At 43.4% G+C, this 14,640-nt stretch overlaps 1 protein-coding gene across 1 annotated transcript; it reads left to right on the top strand.

Annotated features, from left to right (window-relative positions):
* The first annotated feature begins 7,502 nt into the window (after positions 1-7,502).
* LOC146869535 (taste receptor type 2 member 40-like) lies at positions 7,503-8,447 on the top strand. Its single transcript, XM_085637746.1, has one exon. The coding sequence runs from the start codon at positions 7,527-7,529 to the stop codon at positions 8,445-8,447; it is 921 nt and encodes a 306-aa protein (XP_085493872.1). The 5' UTR covers positions 7,503-7,526.
* The last annotated feature ends 6,193 nt before the right edge of the window (positions 8,448-14,640 follow it).

Below are 14,640 nucleotides of genomic sequence, written 5' to 3' on the forward strand. Positions count from 1 at the left end.
CTATCAAGATATTATTCGCGTAGAGCAGATCAGTGCATTCATGGATTTTACAACTGGCTCGTCTAGTAATTGTGACCCGTGAAACCCAATCTGATTACTCTATTTTTTCGATAATTTCCTCAGCCATTAAATTGTCCAATTTATTTTCAGCCTCTTTCTTGACAGTCATGGAGATATTCCTAGCCTTAAAAACTTTTGGACGAGCATCTTTTTTTAATATAATCTTTTGCTAAAAATGTTTTAGTCTCCCAATTTCGTCACTGAAAACCCTGGGTAACATCTTGAGCCTGGAATTGCCTGTACATTCACCATTAGCAAGCACCATGACCGGATCAGGGCTGTTGGGGTTTAGCATCATACCAAGTTTGCCTTGGTTAAACCACCCCAGAATCAAAGGTCCTTTTTTAGTCATGTACAGCTTACCCACACTCTTGGTTTTAAATATAACATTAATTTGCTAAAACTCATCATTTCAATTCTCTTACCTGAGTATCCCTCAGGAAAGATGTCAGGTTCTTCCAACAACCACCGAGTTTCTCAGTGAATTTATTTATACAAACATTCTCATTAATGATGGAATAAGGATATTCAGATTCAGCATACATTTCTATATCAACCCGACCGATAGTCATGTTACATAGGAGCCTCTTCTTAATAATTGCATTATCCAGATTTTAAAATTTTGTTATCAACATCCCGAATGTTAATCACAAATCTGTCATCCTCATGTGTGTCAAATGCTTCTTCATCAGTTGCATCACCATCATCTGCACACTTAGGGGGATATTCTCAAGAACGTGTGAAAACCATCGCAAAATTAGCTTAACGCAACTCTTCACATCGCAGTCTATCGCAGTAAAATACCTTTGTGTTAATGTGGTATTCTCAAGCCGGCGGCTCCATGCGATAGTCCCACGATAACACGTCAAATGACCGCGCTAAAATCAACGCGACGCCGCAAAAATGCAAAACATGAACGCAAAAAAAGTTGCGATGCCCCACATCACGATACAAAAATCAGCGACAGGCCTGCAATTGTCAGCATTCCGTCCATCATTTGTTTGTTGTAACGCTTTTCGCCCTAAGTGGGATGGGTATTCCCAGACGTGGGACCCGTGCTCACTACGCCACTGGAGTCAAGCTATCCTGGCTGATGACGGCTGATAGCCAGAAACCGGTCCTAGGATGCTTGATTCTGGTCCAGGGAAGACATGGCTTGGCAGTTCGGGCTGGACTGTTCCCATGAGGCACAGGGTCAAGACTGATTTGCATATGGCCATGTCTAAACTGGGGTGGTGTAGTGGGCAAAAGAACGATGGATTTAACCCAGATCTCTTGACTGGGGGAGAATGTCTGCATTGTCAGCATTCCGTCCATCATTTGTTTGTTGTAACGCTTTTCGCCCTAAGTGGGATGGGTATTCCCAGACGTGGGACCCATGCTGACTACGCCACTGGAGTCAAGCTATCCTGGCTGATGATGGCTGATAGCCAGAAACCGGTCCTAGGATGCTTGATTCCGGTCCAGGGAAGACATGGCTTGGCAGTTCGGGCTGGACTGTTCCCATGAGGCACAGGGTCAAGACTGATTTGCATATGGCCATGTCTAAACTGGGGTGGTGTAGTGGGCAAAAGAACGATGGATTTAACCCAGATCTCTTGACTGGGGGAAAATGTCTGCATTGTCAGCATTCCGTCCATCATTTGTTTGTTGTAACGCTTTTCGCCCTAAGTGGGATGGGCATTCCCAGACGTGGGACCCGTGCTCACTACGCCACTGGAGTCAAGCTATCCTGGCTGATGACGGCTGATAGCCAGAAACCGGTCCTAGGATGCTTGATTCCGGTCCAGGGAAGACATGGCATGGCAGTTCGGGCTGGACTGTTCCCATGAGGCACAGGGTCAAGACTGATTTGCATATGGCCATGTCTAAACTGGGGTGGTGTAGTGGGCAAAAGAACGATGGATTTAACCCAGATCTCTTGACTGGGGGAGAATGTCTGCATTGTCAGCATTCCGTCCATCATTTGTTTGTTGTAATGCAATTCCCACGCGTCATGCGGGAAAATGCACTATAAAAGCAAAAAAAAAAAACACCAAAACCAACTCAAACTGCATTAGCACCATGGATGCACCCGGACCGAGTGCAGAGGACAACCCGAACCCCACAAGCCTCGCGGAGGACCAGCCAAGAACCCCGTGTTTGGGGAAGGGCAAGGAGAAGAGGAAGACGGGATCAGTCCGCAGGAAGACCGGATCATCGTCACAGAGGTGATAGAACACTACCAACAAATGTTCGTCACCTCCACTGCATCATTGGTAACCAAACGGAAAAATGGCAGTCCATCGTCACCAACGTATATGCAGTCAGAGTGTCGAGGAGGTCAGTGTAGGAGGTCAAGAGGCGCTGGCATGAAGTGCACAGCCAAACCAAGGAGCAACTCATTGCCAACAGGAAGGCAGCAAAGGCGACTCGAGGTGGGAGTCCTGCGCCACAGGAAGAGCTGGATGAGCTGGAGGAAATGGTGGCCACAGTTATCAGTGTAGAGACGGTGGCAGGAGTTGGGGGTCTGGACACAGCTCGATATGACCTGACGCAACAGCAACAGGGTGAGTAACGCCCAGGGACTGGGGGACGGAGGGAGATGGGCATAGTGGCACACATGCACAACCATGTGCAGCACACTGCACACCCACAGTGAGTGTAGAACATGTCCCTGATACCCTTGGCACACTTCAGCACACATAGAAACACCAAGTAGGCCCCCGTCCACAATGTACACAAATAGCCCCCCCCTCCATATCACCAATGCCACAACCTACCCATGCACATGTCCTGAATGCAGAAAAGCAGCGGCTCTGTGAGCCACACGGACAATGCAAGTGACACTGCATGACAGATAGCATGGCTGCAGTCACAATACATGACATGGTGCACGAGACGACTTTGAGGTGGCTGAGTGTGGACCACATACGTAAAGGATCAGGTCACACTCTGACACATCCACGTGCACCTACAACCCATGACATCAAAAACACATCTGCAGACAAACAATGCACAAGAGTACAAAATCTTTCCAAGAGCACAATTGACCCAAGTTGCAAACATCTCAGCACCCGAAAAGCACACAAGTCAAAGACACACCGGGATAAGGGGCCGACAAATCAAAGCCGCAGGGGCGACTCACTCGCCAACAATGCAGCACACACACACATAGCAATCACAGTACATCAACAAGGATGACAATGTCGTACAAAGTGCAACCCTTACACCACAGGACAGAGGACACAACTGGTGTTGATCGTGCGTAGAAACTGGCCAATCACATCTGGCGTTGCATGACACTGAGATGATACTGTACGAGTACAACCACACATCCATCATGTAGTCGAAATGTCCACTGTCTCCCATCAAATAGCCAGCTTCACCAAAACAGCCAAAATGTACATTGTCATGCAGTCTGAATGTAAACATCTCCAATGCGTCAACATACATGGAACACACTGTTAACCTGCATCTCCCCTTAACATTGCAGAGGGATAATCAACACCTCCTGCAGAGCAGACCACACATCTCTACAGTGATGATGAAGGGGACACCCTGCACACTTGCCCAGACACCCTCCAACGGCTCATGGACAGCCTCCGCACCCACCCGCAGGAGCAGGGCAGCCCAGCTGCATCGAGGTGACCCCACACCCTGCACAGACCACACAGCAGGAAGCACACACCACCACGGCTGGCTCACAGGACCCCCACAACCAACAAATGGAATTCCAACGCCATGTGTTATGGGGCCAGGAGAAGATGGCTGATCAGCTACGGGTGGGATTCAACCTCATGGCAGCCAAACTCGATGCCATACGTGGGTGTCTCATTTGCATCAGGGACCACTTACAGTCCCTAACGGACACCCAATGTCCGCACCATGCTCACCCACAATCATTGGCTGACATCACTGGGGTCATTACTCAGATACAAGAACTGTCTAGTCAGACAGGCTCCAGCAATGACAGCACAGGACAGATGCGGAGGACAATGGAGACCATGGACCCGATGCAGCCTGGAAGTATGGCTGCCACAGCTGAACATCAGCGAGCTGTAGCTGGGATCTTCCATGCCTTGCAGATCCTCACCTTGCCATTCCTGCCACTGAGCTTGTCACAGATAACTGCTGCAGGAACCTTAACACACACATCTCCGCCCCCTGACGTGGCATTGGCACACAGTGATGCAGCCCTATCACCTTCGCACCCTGATGTGTCAGTGGCCCACAGTGATGCAGCCATAACACCACCACACACACCTGACACACCGGACACAGAAGACGTCTCAGAGGAGTAAGATGTGGAGGGTAATGACTGTGTGAGGAAGGAGGTAGTAGCATCCGTACCAGCCACATTACCTGCCCCTGCCTGATTCGCCCTATGAATCATGCCCTGGAACAACTCCTTCCACTGTCCCCTGAAACACTCTGCAACATTCACCTGGACCCCGACATGGACTGCTATATCTGCTCTGGTACCAATGACTCAGCAATCCAGCTACGGACTGAACTCTTCCTTTTCAGATTAATTTTGCATACCCCCAAGGACTCTGGTTGGCCCACCACTGGGCAACCACGTTATGTGGGCTTGAACTGGCCATGTTCTGCTCCAACTCCGACACTCCCCAGCATGTGAATAAAACATTCCAAATCACACAGATGTGTCATGTCTATGTTCACTCACGTATACAAGTATGGATGAATGTAGGGACATTGATAGCACAAAAAAGTACACCCTGGTAAATGTCATCAATGCGCATGTTTGACCCTGACCCACATGGCCAATTAGATGACTGTGAAGGTGTGAACTAGCTGTGGCCTCATTGCACATGAACAACAATCTCGCAACCCCCCAACGTAGCCCCACGTCCATGTATTATATAGGGCTGTGTGTAAAAATGTCAAAATCGGTAGCACGCCTGAAGTAGTGTCCTCCATCGCATGTAGCTACAGAACATCTCTTCACATGACCTACTCACACACATCCGTGTGGACAGAGCCTGTTTTAATGGATCACATTGATCCACATGGCAAGAAGTTGGACACCATACTCACATTGCTGAAGACACGCAAGAGCACAGGTCAACCAGCAACTATCCCAAACATAATGTCTGGCCCACAGAGGTGGAGCTGCCAATAGGGATTCACCACCAATGTACCAGCGGCAGTCTGTCCCTCCCTGTGTACGGACAATGCTTATTGAGCCACACGATTTGTCATACTAATCAACACTCATCACAGTTGTACACTGGTGAAGTTGCGTAGACTTTATTAGCATGTGCGTGTCAGTACGGGCAACAAATGTGCCACAACAGGCAGACAAATGCATAAGACACTTACAGGCAGAATGGGAACGTGTCGAGGTGCAATAAATGGGGAGGGAAAGGTGAACACATATCCTTAAGGATGGCAACGGTCTCAGCCCACCTTGCCTTGCTGGTCGAGTCATGTGATGTTTGGTGTCTGCTCATTGCCCCGTGTCAGGGGACACGACTCACAGCCCATGGGATCTGCATGGAGCAGTACCACCGGACTGCGCTGACTGTGTGCTCTGCTGACAGTGAGCAGGTGAAAGGGACCAACAAGGTCACATGTCGTACTACATTGGCATGTGTGTAGTCTCCCTCCAGCAGTATGTCAGATTTAGGAACATGGCCAAATGACGCTGTGCAGCTCCGCCCATGGGGCTGCATCACCTTGCACAGGTGTGTAACAACACGCGTAGGTGCACGCACATGCATTCTGAGTCCGGGCGAATGCAGACATATCCACTGTTGTTCTGGGATGTGTGACCATTCCTCCACGGTGCAACACGGTGTTGGGACCTGTGTTCTGGGTGTCAATCAGTTGTGGCTGCAGGAAGGTAGTTATTTGTCCATGAATGCGATCGCAGCTTCATAGGCAATCAGTTCCAGAAGTACGTCATTAAGGGGGCGCACACACAAGTCATAATCCAGTTCAGCTACCGTTGTGTTGGATAGACAGACCTCCATGGGCCGCTGGAATATGCATGATCGACAGTGGAACCAGGGCTGGACGTATGTGAAGTACGCAAGTAGGAAACTCAGACGGTAACTGATTCGCAAAACTGCCTTTCGCAGAGCTCCCAACAGATGCATCATTCGTGCACGGTACAGTTCCACGTGACAGGGGTTGTGCATGTGCCCGGGATTGCCTGCCATTGCGTTTGTTGGTCTCGTACCATCGGCACTCCTCAGACCGGCGGCAGTTCTGTGGACGATATGCCACAGCTCGGAGCAATGTCAGATGTGGTATAATGTAGTCAAGGATGTTGAGGGTGGATGGCATGAGTGGACACCTGCCTCTTCAGTTGTATGAGGGTAAAGTAAAAGGGTTCCTCCCCTCTGGGAACATTCTTTAATAATACATACTGTTTTAACTTTCAATTTGTATTTTTAGATACTTATAATATTTTAGAAAAGTATATAATTAGTCAAAAAGTGTACTGTATTATCCACTCTCCTTAGACAAACAAAATGTTTTTTTCTTTTTACCAATGTAAACTGTATGATGCTATGACTTGCAGAGGTGTCTGTGGACTCACATTATCGTCTTCAGATGGAAAGGATCCAGATTAGCTTTTAAAAAAATTAGGACACCACCACAAGTGTAATCTAATCATGTTCTTGAGGCAGAACTAGAAGCAATAAGTCTAAGACCTAAGACTAAGAACCTGATTTAGATCTCAGTGGATGGGTTACTCCATCACAACGGTTACGGATATCCAGTCCACCAAAATATAAATCCCATAGGATTTAATAGGATTTATATTTTGGCGGGCGGGATATCTGTCACCGTTATGACAGAATATGATGGAGTAACCCATCCACCAAGATCTACATCAGGCCCTAAATCTTACGTCTAAAGTCCTTGGCAAAGCAAGAAAACCTCTAAGATGTGGTCTGCATAATTGCTGTTTCTGGAGAAGTGAATTGGCAAATTTTGTGAGGCCGAAAAAGAGTACTACATACCCACAGTTTTTGCATATGAAGTGATTACATCTAATAATTGGTAGGATAGCAATTGCCTTCTAATGTGTCATAAATGTAAAATGGTTTGTCAAATACACTATAACCGATGTGCCTTGCCTTGTCTTAATTCATATGAGTTTACGTAGTAATCTAATAGTTTTTCTAGCTATATTTTATGTGGTGCAAGCTCAGTTGTTAATCGAATTAGAAGAATAAAAATTCTGAATATGTTGTGTGGGCAGCGCATCTTACAAAAAACGTGCTTTGTCTTGCAGGTTATACGTCAACAGGCACTCAGAGTCATGGCAAAATTAATGTTCACCTCATCTCTGCTTTAGAATTGAAAAGATGCAGTGCGGTACTGAAATTGTTGGACAATAAACAGCAGAATTCCTAATCATCTATAATCAACGTATCCTATAGGACTAAGTACGCATTGCTACCACACACCTTGAGATGGTCAGCTGTGGTGAGTAGTCCACAAGCACGATGCTATCTCTATTAGCTGTCATGTCCGTGTCGATCCTCAGCATTAGCACATTGGCTGGAATTATCACCAATGCATTCATCGTGGCGGTGAACCTCTACATCAGGGACCAAGGAGTCCGGCAGAATGCCTGTGACCTCATAGTCTGCACGCTTGGGATCTCCAATATCTCGTTCCTCTTCACAATGACGGTGAATGACTTCTGCACATTTCTGTGGAGCGAAAAATATTTCACAGCTGAAATCTACTCAACCTTTAATGTTCTCATCTTCTTTCCCATATTCTCAAGCTTCTGGTTCACGGTTTGCCTCTGTGTCTTTTACTGCATTCAGATTCTCATTTTTACACAGCCCTTACTCATCAAGCTGAAGCAGAACATCTCCCGGGTTGTGCCTTGGCTGCTCTTGTGGTCTGTAGGGATCTCCTTGGCCATAAGTGTTCCAGCAGCCTGGAGTGCTGATTATGAATTCAAAACAAACACATCCACTGACTTCACAGTTAATATCACCCTAGTGGCAGCAATACCCAAACAGAATCTGTACTATCTCCTGGTAAGCAATATCATTGGGTGCACAGTGCCCCTACTACTTGTAGCCATCTCAAATGTACTAATCATAAAATCTCTTGTTGCCCATGCCAAACAGATGGTGCTGAGTTCCTCTTCTTCGAGCACCCCGCGTGGTGAGGCTGGTCTGCGGGCAGCAAAGACTGTGACAATGCTCCTGTTTCTCTATATTACATTTTATGTTTCAGAGACACTGATGTTCATAGACATGTTCCCTCCAACAAGTCCATGGTTTACTGTATGCTTGATTGTGATTTACCTTTACTCTCCAACACAGTCAGTTATCCTGATCCTTGGAAGCCCCAAGCTAAAGAACACATCTCTCAAGATTCTCTCTCAATTAGCATGCTGTAAGTGAGGCTACAATCATGGTGATTTTATCAGTTTTTTTGTATATGTATTCAACCGTATGTTTCCAAGAATTTAAAATTGTGAATTTTGTTTTATTGTTAACAAGCAACAGGAAAGGCATAGAGAAAAGCTTAAATAAAGGACTAAAGGAGTATTTTTCAATAGGCTCACTGAGCTTCATTGGGGTCCTTATTTCTGCGATGATGCAGCAATAAAATATAAAATATACTTTTCCCATTACCACATTATGAGCTCATTGACGGTTGTATTTGTTCCTGACACCAAGCGCAACATGCACAGAAAAGCAGTGATTCTTGGTTGCAATCATAACTCATTTATGTTCTTCTCCATTTTCACTAAAAGAGTAAATCAAAGTTAACAATGGGATGACTGCTGAATGGAAGTGTTTGCACCCTCAATAAGAGGTTTTAGGAGCGCCCAAGTTCTAAAAAATTTAACTATGTCCAGGCAAAATGCATATTTCACTGAAACAGTATGCTTGTCAACCAATAGTTGGACAGAGGTTGATAATAAATTAAATTTTGCATAGATCAATCACCAAAAATGTTCATGACGCAATGCACAGCACCACTGGGGTGTAACATAATCAGCTATCCTTGAGGGTAGCATGTCAATTTCGTGTCCATGCATATTTTCATCTCACATATATTCGTTTTGATGATTTCTTGTACATTCAGGATGTTATGGAATATTGTGGGTCAAAAAACAGTTCATAATGATGGAATTGTTGAAGACAGGAAACCATTAGGGTCATAGTTAAACCAGGATATCAAGCAATTAGGTTTGAATAGAGGTTCTATGTTTAAAAGCTGTTACCCAGCTAATTCCACCTGTTGGTGGTCACAAGCGTACAAAATGGATGAATATTTGGGTTTGCACCACTTATGCCTTGCCACGACTAGCTTGGTATAATATTAACTATCACAAAAAGCATTTCACAAATTTGTTTGCAATGGAGCTAACAGTGCAAAAGGGGTCAGAAATATCCACTGCAAGTGTTATCATAAATAAAAATCTTCAATTCAAAGAATTGAAAATTAAGCAAAACAGGATAACATGAATACTTCTGTGAAATGTGAGTTTATATAGGGGACGCCTGCCAACTGTAAATCTGAAAACTGCAATGTGCATTCATTGTAAATTCAATGGCTTTGTCAATTCTTTATTTACAGTAGTAAGTTTGTAAGTTAGTGCACCCATAATATGTGTTTGTTTAATGAAATGCACAAAATATTGGTATGCAAATAATTTAAAAAAAATTGACAAGTTGCATGTACTCTAAATGTCAGAATATCAAGTTTGATGTTTTTATTTGTCAATAAGGTTTGGAAAGTGGATAGGTCAATAATAAGGGAAAGTAGCAAGAAGATGAGAATGCTAAATAAAATTGGATTCTGGAACTCTCTTGTAGGATAAGGGACAGGTGCTTTAAGCAGTAGATTTCAGAAGAGAACCTATATTTGGTGTTGGAGGTTGTCAAGGGAAGAGGTTATGTGCTCAAGAAAGTTTAAGGAATATAATTTTATAGTAGCTATTTTTCCTAGTAGCACTGTGTCTGTGGAATGCACTTTATTTGAAATTTTAAGGACAGGCCCATATCAATAGAGGGATCAATCTTAAGCCTGGTGAGTCATTGTTCCTACTATGGGTCCGATTACAATCTCAGTTGGCGAGATCATCGATTTCACTTCCGACCACCTAACTACAATTAAGGGGGTCGGAAGGGAAACCGGCTGGTCATTCCAGCAGGCTTCTGTCATTCTCAAGGAGCCCTGCGGCCAGTCGAAGACTGGCCCGTAATCCATATGAACGGCATTTTGCGCCATCCAAATTATGATGCTCGACATGGAAAGCCTGTCGGAGCGTGAGTCTGGGGGCCCCCAGCAGGGCCTCCTTTAGTTTGAGGCCTCCGATTGGGTGCCGAGGAGGCACCTTGTTGATCTATGCAGCATATGGCAGGCACCTGCCACGTGGTTCAGGGATCAACACAACCTCCCATTTCCCTTTTAGGAGCTTGTGATATGGCCGATGTACAGCGGTAACACATGCTCCCATTGGGAAATGTGAGTATACAACAGCACCATGTGCTGTGGCATTGTAATTAGGTGGTCAGGACCGTTGACCGGAGGTCGGTAGGTCCCATTTCTGTCCGACATCGTAATAAGCCCCAATGTTATGAGGGAGAGAGGCATTGAATGCAACATATATTTTGATGCATGAACTCGTTGGTGATGTCTGTGACAGCAGAAAACCAAGCCTATTCTATTAAGCTTCACTAGCCCTTTATTTAGCCAGAAAATGAGTAAGCCAAAACAAACATAAACACCCATTTGCCAATCTCATTTTTGCTGCATTTCTGCCTGGGCTGCTTTCTACTAACCCCGACTTAAGGTGCCATGCTAATATGCCCTCTGACTTCCTGTCTGACTTTGATCCTCATCATTGCGTTGAAAGGAGTGAATTTCCTATGTACTAAGACTCATTTGAGAGTAGCAAAGCTTTAACTTAGGAGGAGGAGTGAAAAAGTTGGCAGTGTAGTTGTAGTTATTTAGTTATTTATCCATTAACATTGTGTACCAGCAGTGATTGGTATGAATGCGATTTACAGTAACAATATAACATAACAGAATCAAAGGATTTTGAGGTCTATAAAAAAAGAGTAAGGTTCTGCTTTATATAGTGGCGCTAAGCATACTCAGTTGCTACGATATCAGAGCATACTTACAGCCAAAATGCAGGTGGACTATAGTTTGGAAACAGTGGAGACTACTCCATCTCCACAATGTTCAAACTTCTTCAATGACTCAACAGAGAAAGGGCTATCAGAGAAAGGGCTATGTGTCCACCCAATTTAGATGAGTGGGCATATAAATGCCTGTCAAAGCCCTGATGGTAACTGGCAGTAATAAACAAAAAATGTGTCCCACTACAAGGGGGCTTGTTTTTTTTTTTTTTTCCAAAAGTAAATCCAACATCAGGGTTTTCTTTTTGAAAGCAAAACAAATAAGTTCGACAGACAGCTGTGTCATTAGTTCTTGCCAATGATTCAGAAAGGACCACCGGTTTGTTGATCATTTCAAAATTTGGAAGGCTGGGACTCCATCAGGGTGATAGAGTAAATTACCCCATCACTCTAATGGACTTTACCTAAGCCCACCAAGATATAAATGAGCTTTAGGTCTGAAGGTAGAAATTCTCAATGGGCGAAGGCACAAAAATAATGCCCCCAATGCGAGGAATTCATTGTCAGTGAAATTAATATTTCTCCTGCTCTGAGCTTTTTCACATCAAAACCAATATCTTCAGTAGAACCTCATCTAGTGGCTGTCCAATTTTGAGAGTGCTTCATTGAATAGAGCTGGAAACCTTGCCCAACCAGAGGATTTTAACTTCCATTTCAGACAGTAAATCAGAAGGTAAAATGTTTGGTTGGGACAAACCTGCTGCTGTATCTGACCCACGCTCCATCGGAGTTGGCCTGCAATCTCGCTTAGATCTCATAAACAGTAACTACTGATTGTTGCTTCCCTTTATTATAGTGCATTTTGCCCTAAACATTTGAAAAATCCTATGTCCTATTTGCCATATAGCACTTTTTTCAGTTTGGTGTCATTTTGCTCATTACATGTTTCCCTGTTTTCCTAAATATTTTTGTTCTGTTATGTAATACGTTTCCAGCTGTTTTGTTATGGCTAAATACTTTATAAATTCTCCTAAATTCGGCCTGTTTGCTCTGTGCCCTGGGGATTGAGACCAAGTTTCAAATATTGAAATGGTGTTCTAGCACAAGATATATGTGGCTTTATTCCAGTGGTGATAGTGTAGTTTAAAAGTGGTGGATTTAAGATGAGATGACGAATTTTGGCATGCGAGTGAGGCACGCAAGCCTGATTCATATCAGCAGGATTTTTAGTTTGGCAAAAAAGTGTGACCTCTGAAGAGGGATTTGGTACCAGGCAAGACAGAGTAGGATCTCCCTTTTACAATATAAAATACATAACATAGGATCAGAAACGTGTCCAAAGATACACACTTGCAATTTAACCCCCCTGTAGTAGACATTAGCCACTTTCTTTTCTGAATGAACTGGTCAATATTGCACAGTACATCAAAAAAATCTACATGACATATTTAATGGCTACACGTATAAAATATATTCAGTCAAAACAAACATTTAATTTTCAGGATGTCAGCAAAAGCTTTGCATTTCTGAGCAAGAGAGATGTGTTAAAAAACAAAGCAAAGCGTACTTTACATACTTTGTACATCATTTGAAAACTTGGATGCATCAGTACTTTCGAAATTATGAACAAGCATATAAATTATTCACTTGTTGAATTTTGATATTTCTTTTATTAACTCTTTATCCATTTATAGGTTGGCCAAAGCATTAGGTCAAGCTTGAGTCATTGTGTTCCTCAAAATATTTTTTACCTGTTCAATGTTGAGAAACATTGTTCATACTTGTTTATTGTTATTGTGATACTGATGACAACTCCCACTAGCTTTAGAGTCAAATAAAAAGATTTCTGTAAATTCCCACATAAAAATCTAAAAAAAAACATGACACAACCAGTAGGCTGACCAGTGTCATGTCTTCTAAACAAGACTGAAAGTTTAGTGCACAAACTTGCTTTGTCTTGCATAGAATATGCCTGCACTGTTTCTGCAAGTGCTTCATCTGGAAATGATTTAGCTTGTCTTTTTAAAAAAAGTCACTTCGAAATAGTGTTGCTCTGGCAAGATTCTTTGTGAATGCGAAGCACTCTCTGGCATGGACCACATTGTCACAGGTTTCTTTTTTGCTTCTTGGATCAAGGTTTTTGATTGTAGTCTCTGGTTTCCAAATTTACGGGCAGTATTATATGTTGGTGGAAAGATACAGCATCACAGTGGCTACTGAGTTTCCCCACTGTGAACGTAATGGTCCGCCTACCCAATTTGTAAGCAAGTGGACTTTTGGTGTAACCACAACAGAGATTACTTTATTGCCACAATGGTTAACCCCCTCTGACTGCTCGATGAAGTAAGGTACATTGAAGGTAGAACGCTATGTCTGCCCATCTAATTTAGAGGAGCGGGCATACAGGTCAGTTTCACTGCCCGTTATAGCCAGGAAAACCCTGGCGTTAAGGGGCAGTGAAAAGTGCCTAATATCCCCAATGCCATATGAGATAACTCACATGGTAAGGAGGGCATATTTGTTTTATTTTCAAAAATAAAATCCTGCTTTGGGATTTTCTTTTGGAACCATGTGTAAAACTTCAAAAACCATTGACAGGAACCACTTTGGTGGCTTTTCCTGGCAATGATTCAGAAATGACAGCCGGCTAAGTGGTCATTTATAAATTTGGCAGGTAGGGACTCTGTCAGGGAGACAGAGTAAGTTAGTTTGTCGCCCTGCCAGATTTGCCTCCGCCTACTGGAATATCCCCATAGATTCCTGTGGCAGTACAGAGTTCAAACAGTCGATGCATTTCCGTACTTGGTTGATGCTTGTCACAAAATCCGCTGTGTCTTTTGGAACAAATACAGAGTCAAATTCAAATTTCAAAGCTTAATTCGGTTTAAAAACAGAAACCATAAAAACATACCACATAAAGGAATTTAAAATTCTTAAAATTCACTTTAAAATTTCCGATCAAATTTGCAAGCCCAAAGGTACCATCAACAGATCGTGCAATTTACATGATATATACAATTTTCTGATTCTTAGTACTATACAGGAGACAATGTTTAAAATACCCAAGCGTTTTTTTGCAATTCCAAGGATCAATGACCATAAAAGAAGATAAAGTGCAAATGTGCAATAACCACCATTTTCCAGTGGGAATTTGACTCTGAAAGTGCACTGCAAAGTTCAAAAAATAAAAACGCAGTAATACAAAATATGTCTTTAGGACAATATCATTTTGTGACCAGTTTGCTAGTTATTATCTCACGCAACATCAGTCTCGAGACATTTAATCAGGTTCTCTGCTTTTTCTTTCCCTAAATCATTGTATGTCATTTTGTGACTCAAAGTCCTCATATAACAGGGCCTCCAAATGGGAGTGGTTAGGTCTTATTTTAATTGCCTCCTGGATAAAAGCCACTACTGCAGTACAAACGTTTAGATTTGCTAATCCACATATGTATTCGAAGGCAGGTTTATAAGAAAATAGCCTCTCACTTCTAAA

Source organism: Triturus cristatus, chromosome 1_1, assembly GCF_964204655.1.
Source record: "Triturus cristatus chromosome 1_1, aTriCri1.1, whole genome shotgun sequence".
Classification (NCBI taxonomy): domain Eukaryota; kingdom Metazoa; phylum Chordata; class Amphibia; order Caudata; family Salamandridae; genus Triturus; species Triturus cristatus.